The 18,461-nt window shown below is 36.4% G+C and overlaps 2 protein-coding genes across 4 annotated transcripts; one reads left to right on the top strand and one right to left on the bottom strand.

The window, feature by feature from the left end:
* Positions 1-456: 456 nt before the first annotated feature.
* On the top strand, positions 457-9,325 carry LOC143544859 (COP9 signalosome complex subunit 7-like). Of its 3 annotated transcripts, none has more exons than XM_077036852.1 (9): positions 457-930; positions 5,423-5,498; positions 5,911-5,999; positions 7,273-7,362; positions 7,463-7,507; positions 7,596-7,666; positions 7,760-7,898; positions 8,025-8,170; positions 9,011-9,325. In XM_077036852.1, exons 1-9 carry the CDS (start codon positions 766-768, stop codon positions 9,030-9,032), a joined length of 843 nt encoding a protein of 280 aa, XP_076892967.1. In that variant the 5' UTR covers positions 457-765; the 3' UTR covers positions 9,033-9,325. The 3 variants fall into 3 exon arrangements, with proteins under 3 accessions (XP_076892967.1, XP_076892966.1, XP_076892965.1); XM_077036851.1 differs by having other exon boundaries at positions 8,062-8,170; positions 9,011-9,323; XM_077036850.1 differs by having other exon boundaries at positions 458-930; positions 8,082-8,170; positions 9,011-9,321.
* Positions 9,326-11,084: 1,759 nt separating this feature from the next.
* On the bottom strand, positions 11,085-12,771 carry LOC143544827 (uncharacterized). The gene is made up of 2 exons (XM_077036825.1): positions 12,102-12,771; positions 11,085-11,637 (listed from the first exon to the last, which is right to left on the bottom strand). Exons 1-2 carry the CDS (start codon positions 12,769-12,771, stop codon positions 11,342-11,344), a joined length of 966 nt encoding a protein of 321 aa, XP_076892940.1. The 3' UTR covers positions 11,085-11,341.
* Between the last annotated feature and the right edge of the window lie 5,690 nt (positions 12,772-18,461).

The following is an 18,461-nucleotide window of genomic DNA, read 5'->3' on the forward strand; positions in this document are numbered from 1 at the left end:
AGCCGGGCTCCTATAAATTTTTTATTTATTATTTTGTTGATTTTATATTTTACAAATTTTTATATATAAAAGACAAGAATTATAATTTATAAATTTAACATACATATAATATAAAATTTATAAACTAGTAAATTTATAACTTTATATGTTATATTTTAGTTAATCTTTTATAAGATTTTAGGTATCGAGTGACATAACATATGCATAATTTTTTTTTATTTATTTCTTGGTATTCTATTATTATATATAGATATATTAAAATTTAGAGTTTAATCTAAACGAGCCGAGCTAGCAAGTCAAGCCAAGATCGAGCCGAGCTGACTCTGTCTCGAGCTCGGCTCGTTTAGAAATCGACCCGAGTCAAGCCGAGCTCACTTAGAATCGAGCTTTTTCAAGCGAGCCGTAAGCAACGGGCTTTTTGAGCAGCCCTAAACCCAAGAGAGATTAGCATCTAGTTTCGGTTCCATATTTAAATTTCTCAAATCCGAGTAACACGAACCCGAGATACCCGAAACCCGAAAATACAACCTAACGTAATCAAATCTAGAATTACGTCACAAATCTCGTGTATCAGCAGATGATGAAACAGTGTAAATTCCAATGAACACGAAACCCCTAAATTCCTTCCGATTTCAAACCCTAATTAATAATAATATTATTCAAACATCTATCAACAACTTCTTCTGTTGATTCAATTATCAATCAGTTAACTGCAAGCTCTGTAATCAGTTCATAATAATAATAATAATAATAATAATAATAATAATGGATATCGAGCAAAAGCAAGAAGAACTGATCCAACACTTCATCAATCAAGCATCTAATCTCAACAACGGTGGTTCATCTATCGCACACGTAATCGCTGACGCCACGTCACATCCTTCACTCTTTGCTTTCTCCGAGATTCTATTGCTACCTAACGTTATTCAGGTCCATTTTCTTCTTCAATTATTATTATATAATATTATTTTGCTAATTATTAGTTTAGTTAAATGATTGATTGATTATGTTTAGGAATTTGGTACAATAGGTTTTGCTTAAGCATAGCTGCATAATATGGTTTTAGGGCTATGGAACTGCATTGTGTTCGAATTGTGACCTGATTATGGATTAGTATGTAGATTCTACAGAATTGCACATAGTTATTGGTGTATATAATGCTTGAAGAAGCAAATAGATTATAAAGATGATTTTGTGCCTAAGCTTTTTAATTTTCTGACGTTATCGATGTCCAATTTCTTCTTCAATTATTATTATTATATGATATTATATAATATTATTTTGCTAATTACTTGATATTAGTTTAGTTATTTGATTGATTGATTGATTATGTTTAGGAATTAGGTAGAATAGGTTTTGTTTGAACATAATATAATACATGGAAGCTGCAGGTTAGGGATTTGGTTTTAGGGCTATGGAATTAATAGCATTGTGTTTTAATTGTGTCCTAGTTATGGATATGCCTGTAAACGAACCGAACAAACACGAACAAGGGTATGTTCGTGTTCGTTCATTTAACTTTAAACAACATGAACACTTAGTTGGACAGATATTTATGTTCATGTTTGTTTGTGTATAAAATGAACATGTTTGTGTTTGTTTATGTTCGTTTGTTTAAAATTCATAGTTATCAAATGCGATAAGCGCTCGAAAGCGTTGAGGCTGGGCCTAGCGCCCAGGCGATAAGCGCTCGAAAGCGTTGAAGCTGGGCCTAGCGCCCAGGCGATAAGCGCAAAAAAAGCGCCCGATTTAAACAAAAAACGCACATTAAAAAACAAAATTTTAACTAAAATAGAACATCTTAATAAGAAAACATACATTCATTCTTACAATAGTTTATTAACAACCAAAAACCAAAATCCAAAACATGAAGTAGTACCAAGTACATCATAATAATTAGAAAAACCAAAAACCAAAACATAGAAAAACCAAAAACTAAAACAACTTAATCATCATCAAACTGAGAAGGAACCATTTGCTGAATCGAATATTAAAGTTACATAAGATTATAAGAAATAAAGAACATAAAATGCAGAATAAAAAGAAAGAAATTCGAAAATAGGAAAGTAAGAACAAAACTAACCTGTAATTTCTTAGTTTCTTGATGATTTTGTGTGCTATATAATTGATTATGGAACCACTTAACTAGTGGAGTTTTAGGTACTCTTAGAGAATAGGAACATGTTGTTTAAATGATATTTAATACACATGGGAATGTTGGGAACAATTACTGCGCTTTAAATATCTAGGCATGCAACTCGCATTTAATGCGCCTGACGCTTTAAATGCGCTTAAGCGCAAATGCGCACGCTTTTAATAACTATGTTAAAATCTAAACGAACAGTTCACAAACATAGATGAACATAATTGAACAAAAATATGTATATATATATAGGGTTAGTATTATTTAAGAACTCTAAAAAAGTTAAGAACTCTTAGGAACTCTAAACAACAAAACATTTTTTTAATTTTTTTTACATCTTAACATTTTTTAAGATTAGTTTTATCATATTTTATATAAAAATTTTTGATTACATATATTAATCACAAGTTTACATATGTGTAAAATTTATGTACTAACAATTTACATAGGTGTAAAACAAAACATAGATATGTATAAAAACTAATTTTCAAATTGTAATCGTACATATAGATATAAAAAAATGATAAAACTACATTCAAATAACATTAACATACAAAAATTTTTATAAAAAACGTTAGTTTTCAAGGGTTCCTTCAAGTTCTTAAATAATTTAACAGTTCTGTAATGATACTCATCCTATATATATATATATATATATGTGAACAAATGTAAATAAACACAAACAAACATAAATGAATACAAACGCACAAATATAAAACCATTAAGTAGGTCTACTATGAAAATAATATTTAATTATTTTTCTATTAGTATGTAAATGAACATAAACGAACATAATTAACGGACGGAAACGAACGTTCACGAACATACATGAACGAACGAAACATGTGTTCATGTTCGTTTGTTTAATTAAATGAACACAAACTTAGTGTGCTAAAACTACGTAGTGTGTCTTTGCCCGTCAGCAACAACATTTTCCATTCAATGTAATACAACTATAATCGCTAAATGGAATAATGGTGATGCTAATTACGCAATCTAAAACAAATCATATATGTAACAAAATCAAAAATCACAACTTTGATAACAAAACCAAAAATCATACAAACAATCTTTAGTAGTTAAGTTCTTAAAAACAAAGAGAGAAGATGTCTTCTATTGTTGTCCCGCTAGATATAGAATTCGAAGGTAACGATGGACCACCTTCTACTTCCCGGTTTAACTTTCATAAATGGGCTATAATAGGAGGGATTGTTATGGTAGTCATGTTGATGTGCTACCTGTTGGTAGCAGTTGGCGTATTCAAATACGCAAAGCCGGCAATAGAAACCGATGTTAAAGAGGTAACTGTGAGAGATGGCTTCCACGTTGAAGTTGAGCTTGGAGTGGGGTTCCACTTGCCCAGGCAACTGAAGCTCACCCCAAAATAGGCTACGTTTAAGCTCACACCAGAAGTAAAAACCAAACCCGCAGCTCAGTCACAAGTTTGAATGACACCATCAGCAAGGATCAAATTCAAATTTTGAAGCTTGAATTCAAGTTAACGCCAGTGGAGATGGCATTTAATAATAAAATTATTTGGTTTAGGTTGACCGGGGGGTTCGAGATGTTGGCTGCTATCCCATCGTTTCTCCAAAACCCCATATAGAAACGATGGGATAGCAGCCAACATCTCGAACCCTCCGGTCAACCTAAACCAAATAATTTCATTATTAAATGCCATCTCCACTGGCGTTAACTTGAATTCAAGCTTCAAAATTTGAATTTGATCCTTGCTGATGGTGTAATTCAAACTTGTGACTGAGCTGCGGGTTTGGTTTTTTACTTCTGCTGTGAGCTTAAACGTAGCCTGTTTCGGGGTGAGCTTCAGTTGCCTGGGCAAGTGAAACCCACTCCAAGCCCAACTTCAACGTGGAAGCCATCTCTCACAGTTACCTCTTTTACATCGGTTTCTATTGCCGGCTTTGCGTATTTGAATACGCCGACTGCTACCAACAGGTAGCACATCAACATGACTACCATAACGATCCCTCCTATTATAGCCCATTTCTGAAAGTTAAACCGGGGAGTAGGAGGTGGTCCATCGTTACCTTCAAATTCTATATCTAGCGGGACAACATTAGAAGAAACCTTTTGTCTTTGTTTTTGGGAAATTAATTACTAAAGATTGTATGTATGATTTTTGGTTTTGTTATATATATAGCCAGTAAGGATTTGTTTTAGATTGCGTAATTAACATCACCATGATTCTATTAAGCGATTATAGTTGAATGGAAAATGTTGTTGCTGACGGGCAAAGACACACTACATTTTCCGATGAACGAAACTTGTTCGTTACGGGCAACAAGCTACGCCTCTAACCCTTTTTAGATAGCAAAACTAAAGATGATTGGAAAATTTTAATTGATGATTTTGTGCTAAAACTTTGAATTGCGTGTATCATAAAGAGTTGAAGTCAGTTACTATTTTGTAGTACACAAGTGAAGATGGATTATGTTTGCTGATTGCTCTTTCTTTGATTGGTTAAAACGTTGATATTTTTTGCACATGATATAGAGGCCCTTAGGCGTGCTCGAAGATTAGGACTCATTCTTTTTGTTAGTGCGTTTTAAACTATGTTTATGTTATTATTGTATAGATATTAGATAATATAATGGAGCATCTCTCATATGAAAACTAGGTTTCTCTTGCATCATATATGGTGCATGAGTGATGGTGAAATACGTGTTTTTACCACGATTCTGGAAACTACTTGATACATTGCTAAGAAAGGAAAGCCTTTTGAAAAGTGCAAACGTTTTGTTAACTGTCATTATCATTTTTTTAGTGTGGGCTGATTATGCACTTCTGTGGTTGTGTCGTTATGAGTTATGACATCTGGTTCTGGTAATGTCTTCAGTGACTTAGCCCACTTGCAAAGTGCAAACGTTTTGTTAAGGTGTTACCTGTTTCTTATTCTAGGACACAGTCACTCAAGAGCCAACATTTCATTATGTAGGAGGAACAATCACTCACATTTTTAGCGTTACATATAAATAAATCTGTTCAGTGTATGTGGAAAGCATAATCAAATGGCCTTACGGCCCGTTACTTCATACACCGGGCCACTCTCCTTAGGGCATAGTTTTGTAATCGTTTGCGCTCTCTGTTATTTAAGCATGCTCTCGTTATTACATAATTCATTTTCTGGATTTGTAATTGTATTGATTCTCTGTTATATTGTAATTTGATTATAGGCATTAGTTTACATCATCATTTGATCTCCTTTTGTTTTTGCAAGCACCTCAATTTATTTCATTTCTCATGTCTGATCTTATGCAGCTTCAAGGCACAGAACACTCTATTTACATTGATTTGCTTCGATTGTTTGCTCATGGAACCTGGAGTGAATATAAGAGTAGGTTTCTCCGATTTTTTTTCACTTTGTCTATTTGTAATTATTTTATTTATCATTTGGCCTGGCAAGCAATATAGATACCAAGTTTTTGCATCTGCTTGCATGTGAACTGGAAGATGCTCTTCATAGTTCTTTGTATCTCTTATATCATTTTCTTTTCTTATTCTTGAGTAGCCATGATCTAATAAGATTAGAAGAAAACCTCTAGTATTCGAACATATGCCACATGCAAAGCAGGATTATATTTTTGCTTATAATATGTAGAGTTGTATGTTTGGGGGTCTAATGGTCTATCATACGGAGACTGTGTTTTTAGGTTATGATGACTTTATTGATGTGTTAATTGTTTGTTTGTGCATGCTATCTACTGAGTAGTTCATTATGATACATATTTGATGTCTATGATATTTAGGAAATGCTGGTAGTCTTCCACCATTGTTGCCTGATCAAGTTCGCAAGTTAAAGCAGCTCACTGTGCTCACACTAGCCGAGGCCAACAAGGTAAAGTATTTCTTCATTTATTCAGTCCTATGTCGGTAGAAGCAGTGATTTAACAAGTTCAAAAAAATGCAATCAGTTAAATGCATAAGCAAAGTTAGAACTGGTAACCGATGTTTGTGGATAGAAATATCTCATTCTGAGAAATAATGTAAGCTATAAGCTGCCGTCCTATCGAGCATGATCAATTTCAAGCAATGATTAAAATGAAAAACTGCTACTCAAATTATGTTCACCGGAATTAAAATGCACGTGTAGTGAGAGTTTGGCCTGACTTATTGTAATTCTTATATGCTTGACAGGACATATGGTGTGAATATATATCTATATATATGTATCATCCTAGCTTTACTGTCTATTTGAAATTTGCATTGTTATTGATGGATCTCAATGCATATATGTGTATGCAAACATATACGTATTTCATATATCTAAGATTATATTCACATATTTTTAGAGAAGACTGATATTGTAACAGTAAATGGAGAAATACTAGACTTTCTAGTGAGTGGCCTTAACATTGGAAATTTAGAGAATTATTTATATGATTTATCAAAACTTAGAAGGAACCCAAGTGTATGTTTGATCATTGTATATTTATGATGGATTGATGGTGGGTCCATTAAGATCATTATGTTAAATTTTTTTGTTTTTGTTGGACTCTTAAGTTGAATTCAAATTGGCTTAGATGGGTCATCATCATCATCATCATCATCGTACTCAGTATATCCCACCAATAGCAATGCTATGGTAGGGTCTGAGGAGGGTAAGATGTAGACAACCTTACCTCTACCCCATAGGGATAGAGAGGCTGCTTCCGATGAGACCCCCGGCTCGATAGTAGTTTTGCATCAAGCCTTGGACATAAGGCACATAGCACTCAATCATCGGGACACCGGCTGATTGGTGCATGTGCCCTTGTCTTTCGGCTATCAACGCCACCACATGATGCCTGAATAACCTTCCCCCACTTTTAACGTTATTTTCACGAGATTAGTAAAATAACGTCAAAATTAGTGCAATTTTACTTTTGCCCACCCGAGAGTTCACACATATATACATTATATGCGTGCACCGCCAGCAGGGCAACAAATTGGCTTAGATGGGTAGTTTGTGATAAAGACATGTCTTCAAGTTTTTTAATTGGTCAATCATATTTAGGAAGTTAAATAAATGATATGATAACAGTGTTTCTTTTTTGTTATTGTCTATATTTGATACAGGTTGCTTTCGTATCTCTTTATATTTTTTAACTTTTAGTTATGGGATTTTTCAGGTACTCCCATATGATGTGCTGATGCAAGAATTGGATGTTTTAAATGTCCGTGAGCTTGAAGATTTCTTGATCAACGAATGCATGTATGTGGTAGGTACTTTGCATTATTATGATCACATTTCTCATTTTATGTTGCCTACTTGAGTGAATAGCTTTTGACTGGTTTTAATTTATTCTCTCGTCTTGATAGGGTATCGTTAGGGGCAAGCTGGATCAGTTGCGAAGATGTTTTCAGGTGTGAAGTTGTATCTATTTTTTTACCTATCAGTAAGTTTCATTTATACTTTTTTCTTGTTGTTTTAAATTATTTTTTATTATCGTAGGTGCAATTTGCAGCCGGGAGGGATCTAAGGCCTGGACAGTTGGAGAACATGATACATACATTATCAAATTGGTAACCCTAGTCATGTTTTATGTCTGTTATTTGTGCGTTTGGTAATTGATCTATAATATTACTTTGTATTGACATGTTTTGGGCATTTCATAGGTTAAGTACATCAGATAACTTACTTATTACAATTCAAGAAAAGATAAAATGGGCCGACACAATGAGTGAGCTGGATAAAAAGCACAAGAAAGAAGCCGACGAAAGAATGGAAGAAGTGAAAAAGACACTCTCCCTCAAGGTCAGCCGTATTTATTTTTTACATTGCTTTGTGTTTTTAACTATGGGAAATGAAGTAAATGATGATATATTTACACCTTAAAAGTAACAGTTTGACACCATTAATCACATGTCTTGTAATTTTGAGCGATATTTGTGTATGCATCTTACTTACATTGTGGCAGAAGTCACACACTGTGAGCAGGAAGACATTGACTTCCGAGGGCACGAGGAGATGTTCGCCGAGCCTGGTGGAGTGATGGATTATGATGAAGACCGAAGCCGACCTAAGAGGTAGGTCCCACCGTCTTTTATGCTAATACGGTCATGACTGCAAATGTTACCATTTTAAATATTTTTCATTACTTGGGTTTCATTTTTATCGCGAGGAGATATAAGTCATAGTGCACATATCATAACATCACATTTGCTCTGCTAAAGTATGTAGTAAGTAGTAACTAAAATGAAATCAGTTACTAATAAAAGTCATTTCCATGATAACCGAGGAGATAATTGTTTTCATGTTGTTTTTGGATTTGTTTTTTTAAAGAGTAAACTGCGGTTTTCGTTCTTGTGGTTTGTCCAAATATGCAGTTTTAGTCCAATAGTTTCAAATTTGTGATTTTCGTCCATGTGGTTTCATTTACCTGCAATTAAACCCGAATTCATTAACCCCGTTAAGTCTTGTCGTTAAACCCATCAGCGTACTCTTCACGTGAGGGGCAGTTTTGTCCTTTTTTCCCCCAAATACACCCCACCCCTCACGTGAGTGGGGCTTGCGAATTACGACTGGGGTTTATTTGGGGAGAAAAGGGACAAAGATGGCCCTCACGTGAGGGGCACGCTGATGGGTTTTAACGATCACACTTAACGGGGTTGATGAATTCGGGTTTAATTGCAAGTGAAATGAATCCGTAGGGACGAAAATCGCAAATTTGAAACTATTTGACTAAAACCGCAGATTTGGACAAACCACAGGGACGAAAACCGCAGTTCACTCTTTTTTATATAAACACACATGTAATCTGTAACTACTATATATCAAACTCTAGTCTTTTTCATTACATTTAATCCCTAACTGCCAACCTTTTGGACAATTATGTGGGTTTTTTAATATAATTTTCTTTTTAACAGAAGACGACACCCCTTGGGTTAAGGGGGAGCTAGTGAGCGATCAAGTTTATGTGACAGAGATTGTTATGCGGGCTAGTTAGTTTTCTCAGCGGGGTTACACACATGACACCTGTTTTACTAGAGCAAGAGATGATATTTTTTGAACTTGAGTTTAAAAAACTATGGACTTTTATTTTCAGAGGAATCATTTTGCTGTGATGGGGTTATGGATTGTTTTTGGGATTATTTTGGTGTGGGCATTGTTTTAAGTTATCAATCTTATTATTATTCGGTAATGCTGCTCGGTTTAATAGATCGTTGTATAAACGATCATGGCACTCAGTGTTATATTACTGATTTTTCTCGGTTGTGGTCTTTAATTAGGTATGTGCAAAAAATTGAAAAAACCGTTTCGAAACCGAAAAATCCAATCCAAAATAAGTGAACCAAAGCAAAAAGCCAATGGTTTGGTTTTATGTTTTTGTAAAAACTGAACTAACGGTTCGGTTTTTGATTTGCATGTAATAAAAACCGAAGAAACCAAACGAAACCGAATTCCTATATTTTATTTTTTTATTTTTCATGTTAAGTAATTTATAAGAATTTAATCAATACTTCACTCAAATATTCTTGGTCAAATATATAATAGTGATTAGCTAATAATTAACAAAATTATTTATACTTAAAATCATTATTTTCTATCAACTTTTTTTGCTGGTCTAAACTTTTCAAGCTCAAATGACAAAAACCGAAACCGAATAAACCGAAACTGAATGGTTTCAAATAATCCAAAAACCGAAGTTTGGGTTTTCGGTTTGGTTTTAGTCCAAAACCTCACCAAACATTACCACGCATACCCTAATCTTTAATAGTGTAAAAAGTACAAAATCAATCACTGTGGTGGGTCTAAAATAACATGGTCATGTAATAATAAGGTCCTTCACAACTAGCCTAAAGCACCTTCACCCTCTTATCCCTTCTTACACAAGGCTGGTCTGACACCATCTTGGATGTGGCTCTTAAAACTGTCCTGAATTATCATGAGCTTTTAAGGACCGTAATGGACGTTGTGAAGAGGGTTGTTGAAATTTGAGGATCAATAAGGCTCCATGTGTCCAAGAGATATCTTACTTTATTCATAAAGTAGATTCCATAGATAAAAAAAAAAGTACAATGAAACCATTTTCATGTTTATGCAAATTATCAAAACATACAAGAAGAAATTCATTTTGTAGCTTAAAATTTCAAATAGGCAAGGTGAGAACATATTTTTGCTTCTTAGACGGTCTTGATTCAAGTCGATAATTCAACCGGTCTCAAATGATATTTTCGCAGCCCTAGTTAGTAGTGATGGAAGATCACGGAAGAGAGGATGCGACAACTGACAACACGTCCCGTATTAGATATTTTAGTTAGTAATAAACTAATAACCACAATAAATTGGATTAGGTAGGATTACTATAATAAAATCTTTAACTATTGTTGTCTTTTTATTTGATTCAAGAAAGCTAACATTTGTTTTATATTTCACTTAGAACTAGAGTAACTTAAAAAAGGTTCAAGTAATCAAGTTGTAAACAGCACCACATTTTATAAGTTTATTATACATGCATGATTTATATGTACTTTATATATAAACAATATGCTGATAACTAACAATTGTCTGAATATGTTTCTTACATTTTTTTTTAACTTTATCTTATTATATTACCAACTTTATTTTATACTTTATGACAGTTTCTTATTGTCACAACGGGGCATGGGTCAATGTTTCTTTGAGCCAAAAACGCATCCACCCCGCTACAGATGGAGCGTTTTCCACCATTTCTGCCCCCATGGTGTTTCCGGGATTACAGGCGTCGGGGCGAGGTGGGGTCGTGGGGACACACTTGCTATAACAACCAATTATAAACTCCACACATAATCCTTTTCTATAATTAAACGTTATTTTTTATTATATCGAATGGGTGAAACGGTTATGCATAATACTGTGGGGGCGTTTTTATCTATGTGACAATGACGTGACGCGATGTGTTTCACTACCAATATGGGTTCCCTAATGATTAACAACTAAAAGAAAGTATTTAAAACTCTCACTTATTAATCAAATATATACAAAAAAAATACAATTAGAATAATTCTAACTACAAAGGAAAGATAACTCAATCTTATTAGGTTACTAGGCGCGTAAATCAAGCAAGCCGCGTGATAACTAATCATTCCCTTCGGTTTTACAACTAACCGATTGTAGTAGGGGTGGCGTTACCAAACAAACATTCTTCTTCGGTTTCACTAAGCCGAATTTGTTTACGAATTTCATAAACCAAGCAGTCGCGCCGGTGTTACCATTAGTCACCTAACAACTTGACAATTCCATAGTGAGTGTAAATAACCATCATCCTCAAAGATATTCTCAAACATGGATGTACCAATATGTATTTCCAAAGGTGAATTAGAAGCATTAGCCGCCTCCGTCGGTTTATCCGCGGTCACAGGCGGCACAACCTCTACACTAGTAGTGAGCGGTGGCTCCACCATGTCCTTGCCCAAAATTTGATCCCAATTTAAGCAGATATCAACACCCTCTACCTCAGCACTTGTAGGTTCCGCCATGTCGTTCGGTATAAAGCTATCGGAAATTAGTGTATCTAGCTGGAAATTGCACAGGGTGTGTATAAAACTGAAAAAAGTCAAAAACTGATAAAAAAAATAAACAAAACCTGATGGTTTGGTTTTATATTTTTAAAATAACCATACTTTGACTTTCTGTTCAGTTTTGATTTTATGGATTAAAAACCAAAAAACAAAACCGACCCGAGCTAATAGATTTTTATTTGCTATGTTAAAGTTTATATAATATAAAATAATTCAATAATAATAAATAATGTAACCCAAATATTGTGTGCGAAATATATAATAACTAATTAATTATTAGTTAACAAAAAAAGTTTTATGTCTAAATTCGTTATTTTGGGCCAAAAAAAATTTTCAAGTAAAAATTTTAATGGCAAAAAACCGTAACAACCCCAACAAAAAGTCAAAGTTTTAGTTTTTGGTTCGTTTAAGCTTAAAAGTTAAAACTGGCCCGAATTAAACAGTACACACTCACTACCCACCTCGTACTCCGTGGCACTAGTGGAAGTTAACTGTTGGTCCACCTCAGCGGTTAAAACCCGCAAATCCACCTCATTCTTCTTTTGTCTTTTTCTATGCCGTTTTCCTGTTGACGTGGAATTGGACGATAAGGAGGGTGTTGACGATGATGTATTTTTATTATTTTTATATTTTAACAACTTAGAAGCCAAATTCGGGCTCCGATCCTCGACTCGGAGCAAGAGAGGGAAATTAAGCTTGGCTCGAGAGCCGTATAACTTGAACGCGGCTTTATCGTACGCCAATGCGGCTTCCTCCGGCGTATCAAACGTCCCGAGCCACATTCGTGTTCGCTTTTTCACCGGATTTGTCACCTCCGCCGCAAACTTGCCCCAAGGCCGCCTCCTTATTCCTCGGTATCTTGCCCAATCCACCGGCGCGTCTTTTCCACGCGCCGGCACTTTCTTTTTCCTAGCACTTTCCGGCGACAATTTCTCCGGCGAATAGTTTTCCGGTGAAATATTTTCCGGCGAAGAATGATTTTCCGGCGAAGGAGAACCACCGTGAGCCGTTAAATTCTGTTCGCCGGAATTACTTTCCGGTGAAAGAATTTGTAAAATGTAATGGATATCTTCGAGATTAATATTCTCCGGCAGGTGAAGATCGCCGGAAATTGTCTCAAACGACATGTTGTGTGTTTTTTTTTTGAGTTTTGGTTTTGATGTGTGTATATATATATATATACACACATGGCACATGTTTAAAATTCATGAAATGTATTGAGAATATTATTATAAGTAGAAAGTTATATATTGCTTATTATTTTATATCCACATTGAATATATTTTCGAATTTGTTTTATTTGTGTGCATAAAAATATTTTACTAGCTTGTAATCAGTGTTTAAGAAGTAAAACTCGACTGGTTGTTAAACCGATAGCTACGATAGTTAATTGGTTTAACATATCAACCAGTGGCAAAGTATTATGAGGACCAGAGGTGGCCCTGCCTCCCCCTCTATGGTGTGTGAATTTATCTGTTTTTTCCTAAAAAGTATTTATACATGATGTTAGGGGTGTACACGTAACCGAAAAACCAAACGGAAGCCGAGAAAACCAAAAAATCCGATCTTAAAAAACCAAACTGTCACACCCCCATCTAGGGCCTAGGAGCGTGACCCAATAGTTGGTATCGTGATTGTAAATAAATCAGAGTTACGTTTAATTGCGGAAGACTTATAAACTTTAAAGATCGAAAATGTAATTTATATAAAAGACGGGATTATAAATACCCGTTTAAAGTTGTTACAAAAGATATACAAAATAAATCGATATTAAGTTGTTTATGTTTATGTTTACAAACCACCATATTAAGTTTACAAAATAAATCGAGCCATCGGATATATCAATAGCACTTCGACACTCCAAGTGCTACACTTGTTCACCTGCAAAATGTAAGGAAAATACGTCAGCAACGAATGCTGGTGAACACGCTGACGCAAAAATATTTTTTTTTACTTAATTACCCCTCGAGACTACGCCTGTCTCGGCCCAACGTGGCTTAGGAATAATCAAGTCAAATAACAGATTATAAACTAGAGCCTCTACGCTAGGTCACCTCACGAACACCGCAGCGTTCGACTTAGTTAAGTACCCGTAAATATACACAACAGTCGTACTCCCTACAGGAGAGCGTCCTACGACCAAGGGTGGTGCGATCATGCCCATACATCGCATAGTACCACCCATGTAAGGATCCAGACATATGTATACCACAGCCTGAGGGCTAGGTTCATACCCATAGTTATAACGGTTTTAGGAACACATAGTTCATTGTAAACAATTTCATATAACAATTTGACTCATTTTAAAACAATTTTAAAAGTTTTGGGGCGTATTCACCTTATCTCTTTAGGATTGGCTTCACTCACCGTCCAAGGGTCTTTCCCTTTCTTTATCTCGAACCTATAGTTACGAGTATAAATATTTGTTAGTCTGATACACGATCCGGCTTAAGACCTTTAGTCTTATATCTCAATCCTCGATTGAACCTTTAGTTCAGTTCTTATTTACTTGAAAACCTCTTGTTTAAAAGTAAATTTATAAACCTTTAGTTTATATTAAAAACCCGACGTTTCTTCTTCTCCAAGAAACTTAATCTTTTCTTTTATTATTCACGAATACTCGTTATTCAATAAATAATAAATTCATAACAAAGAATATATATATATATATATATATATACACATATATACTTACACACATATATATGATCATCATATCATTTCTTTATTCTTTTCTTTGTTATGTTTGCATTTCTTTTCTTTTATCGAGGTATCGAGTATATCCTCGACTTTAGGCCTAGGCCTTGAATATAATATTAGATTATATTGAATTCGTACGCCTAACCTTAGTGGCGTACTGAAATCCTAGGGACTTGAGCAGCACTCTGACGCCGCTTCTCTTTTCTCGACACACAAATCGAGTAACACCAAACTTCAACACCCGGTGGCACGAACTCCAAGACTCATTGCCATAACAAACACCTTCGAGGTATGTGGGTGGAGGGTGGCACAACTTCTAAAGGAAACGTTGTACACAAATGAGAGTTTCGGGACACACTTATCGAGGAAACGAGGCACGAATTTCGAGGTAATCTAGTGAGAGAGTAGAGAGAGGTTAGAGAACTGATTTGGGATGTGGAAATGATCTGCCCTTGGCCGCTATTTATAGAGCTCATTTTGGATCCCATCGCGGTACGCGATGGGTGCCTGGGCTGACCTATCGCGTACCGCGATATAGGTCAGCTGAGTCACCCCTAGGCCTGCCACGTGTCAACACGTGGTAGACGCCGCTCCACGTGGCGACACGTGGCAGCACCTAGTGCCACCGTGTGCCACGTGGCACACGTGTCACAACTTGTCAGAAGCTCCATCGCGGTACGCGATGGGCTTCTCCTTTTGTCCATCGCGTAGCCCGATAGGACAAGAAATTAGATTTTCATTTTTAACCCACAAGTTTGGATTGTGGCAATTTTAGTCCCTAGACTTTGGAAAGTTGATACTTTGAACTCGAAATTTTCACGATGTTACATCCTCCCCACCTTGAAACAAATCTCGTCCTCGACATTGTTTTACTCGAACAAGTGTGGGTATTTTCTTTTCATTTCCGATTCGAGTTCCCAAGTATATTCGGGCCCTCTACGCGAGTCCCATTTAACTTTCACAATTTTCAAAGTTTTTCTTTTCAATTTCTTTGTTTTCGAATCTTCAATTTGTATTGGACGTTCTACGAATTTTAAATTTTCGTTTATTTCTACGTCTTTCAATGGCATAGCCAAAGATTCTTCGGTCAAACACTTATGCAGATTCGAAACATGAAATACATCATGTATCCCTTGCATTTCCTCAGGCGGTCGCAAACGGTATGCGACAGTGCCGATTCGTTCGAGTACCTCAAAAAGTCTGACGAATCGAGGACTCAATTTTCCTTTTCTTACCGAAGTGAACAACGCCTTTCCAAGGCGAGACTTTTAATAATACCTTGTCACCGACTTGAAATTCTAACGGCTTTCGACGAACATCAGCGTAACTCTTTTGGTGATCACGTGCCGTTTTAAGTCGTTGGCGGATTTGGAGAACTTTGTCAGTTGTTTCTTGGACAATCTCGGGTCCAGACAATTGATTATCTCCGTTTTCAGACCAACACACGGGCGTTCTACATTTTCGACCATACAACGCCTCAAATGGTGCGGTTTGAATACTTGTGTGATAACTATTATTATACGAAAATTCCATTAGGGGTAAGTGGTCGTCCCAACTTCCGCCTAAATCTATCACACAAGCGCGGAGCATATCTTCCAACGTTTGAATCGTTCTTTCGCTTTGCCCATCGGTTTGTGGATGATAGGTGGTGCTAAGGTTTAACTTCGTACCAAGAGCTTGTTGGAAGCTTTTCCAAAAGTGATACGTAAAATGACTGTCTCGATCAGAAATTATAGACAACGGTACCCCATGTAAAGCAACTATGTTGTTCACATAAATACGTGCTAGTCTATCCATTAAGTACGACTCATTTATGGGTATAAAATGTGCGGATTTCGTCAATCGATCCACAATCACCCAAATAGCATTGTGTTGTCGAGTCGTCTTCGGGAGTTTGGTAATAAAATCCATACTTATTAACTCCCACTTCCATATAGGAAGTTCGGGTTGCTGAAGCAATCCCGAAGGCTTTTGATATTCAGCCTTGACTTTCAAACAAGTTAAACATTTCGCAACATGCGAAGCGACATCCCTTTTCATCCCATTCCACCAATAGTTCTCCTTTAAATTGTGATACATTTTGTCACTTCTGGGATGCATCATGTATTTTGACTTATGAGCTTCGTTCAAGATTTTCTCACGCAAGCCTCTAGCGATTGGTACCCACATCCTATTACCAAGTCTTAGGATACCATCGTCACCTTTGACTAACGAGTCAATGGTGCCATTGCGTTTTTCGTCGGAGATTTGGTTTTCGTTGATTGCTTGAGTTTGCGCGGATTTGATTTGTTCAAATAGATCAATTTGGAGTTCTAGACGCAAAGCTCGAACCCTTTTGGGCTTCTCATGTTCTTTACGACTTAAGGCATCGGCCACGACGTTGGCCTTGCCTTCATGATACACAATTTCACAATCATAGTCGTTAAGAGTCTCCATCCATCGCCGTTGGCGCATGTTGAGCTCTTTTTGATCAAAGATGTGTTTCAAACTTTTGTGATCAGTGTACACGGTGAATCGTACTCCGTAGAGATAGTGCCTCCAAATCTTAAGTGCAAAGATTATGGCGCCTAACTCTATATCGTGGGTCGTGTAATTCTTTTCGTGTACTTTGAGTTGTCGAGAGGCGTAGGCGATTACTTTCTTTCGTTGCATCAATACACATCCCAAGCCCAAGTGAGATGCGTCACTAAAGACAACAAAATCTTCAGTACCTTCTGGCAGAGCCAAGATAGGTGCTTGGGTAAGCTTTTGTTTAAGTATATCGAACGCCTCTTGTTGCTTCGTTCCCTATTCATACTTGGTGTTCTTACGAGTTAAGGAAGTTAGGGGAACGGCGATACGAGAAAAGTTTTCGATGAACCTACGGTAGTAGCCGGCCAAGCCTAAGAAACTTCGGATCTCGGTTGGCGACTTCGGGACCTCCCACTTAGAGATAGCTTCTATCTTAGCGGGGTCCACCTGAATACCGTTAACGTTAATGATGTGACCAAGAAATTGCACTTCGTGCAACCATAACTCTCACTTCGAGAACTTTACGTACAACTTCTCGGTTCTAAGAATCTCAAGCAAAGTTCGGAGGTGAACTTCATGATCAGACTTTGACTTAGAATAAATAAGTATGTCGTCAATGAATACAATAACGAATTTATCCAAGTAAGGCTTGCAAATACGGTTCATCATATCCATGAACGCAGCCGGAGCATTAGTAAGTCCAAACGGCATAACCGTGAACTCATAATGTCCATACCTTGTTCGAAACGCGGTCTTAGGGATATCTTCGGATTGAACTTTGAGTTGGTGATAGCCGGAACGAAGATGGATTTTAGAAAAATAGTTAGCACCTTGAAGTTGGTCAAAAAGATCATCGATACGAGGGAGTGGATAACGATTCTTGATTGTAACTTTGTTCAACGCACGATAATCGATACACATCGCATGGAACCATCCTTCTTCTTGACGAATAGAATTGGCGCTCCCCAAGGCGACGAACTCGGTCGAATGAATCCTTTCTCAAGAAGCCCATCGAGTTGTTTCTTTAACTCCTTCATTTCGGTCGGCGCTAAGCGATACGGAGCTTTGGCGATCGGAGCAGTACCGAGAATAATATTGATCCTAAACTCTACTTCACGATCAGGAGGGATACCAGGAAGTTCATCAGGAAAGACGTCAGAAAAATCAGAAACAATAGGAACGTCTTGGATTTGTTTTGGCTTAGACTCTTCAGTGACATAGGTCATGAATGCGAGACATCCTTGATTTAAACATTTGTTAGCCATAATTATGGAGATTATGCTAACTTGGCCAGCGTCTTTGTCCCCTTCAATTCGAATTGTTCGCTTACCAGGGGCTTGAAGTTCTACGGTTTTGCTATTGCAGATAATACGAGCATGGTTATCGGATAACCAATCCATACCAAGTACAATATCAAAACCAGCCAAACTCATGGGTAACAAATAAATAGGCAGAATATAACCGGCTAAAAGAATTTTTCCGTTTTCAGAGACTTCGGAGATCTTAACGATTTCGCCACTAGCAGTCTCGACGCTTAGAGTTTTATCTAATTTTGTTAATGGTTCGTTTAATAGACTACAGAAACTATAATCTATAAAACTCAAAT

This window comes from Bidens hawaiensis, unplaced genomic scaffold, assembly GCF_021521415.1.
Source record: "Bidens hawaiensis isolate Kalapana, Puna unplaced genomic scaffold, B.hawaiensis_p1.1 tig00013761_1, whole genome shotgun sequence".
NCBI lineage: Eukaryota > Viridiplantae > Streptophyta > Magnoliopsida > Asterales > Asteraceae > Bidens > Bidens hawaiensis.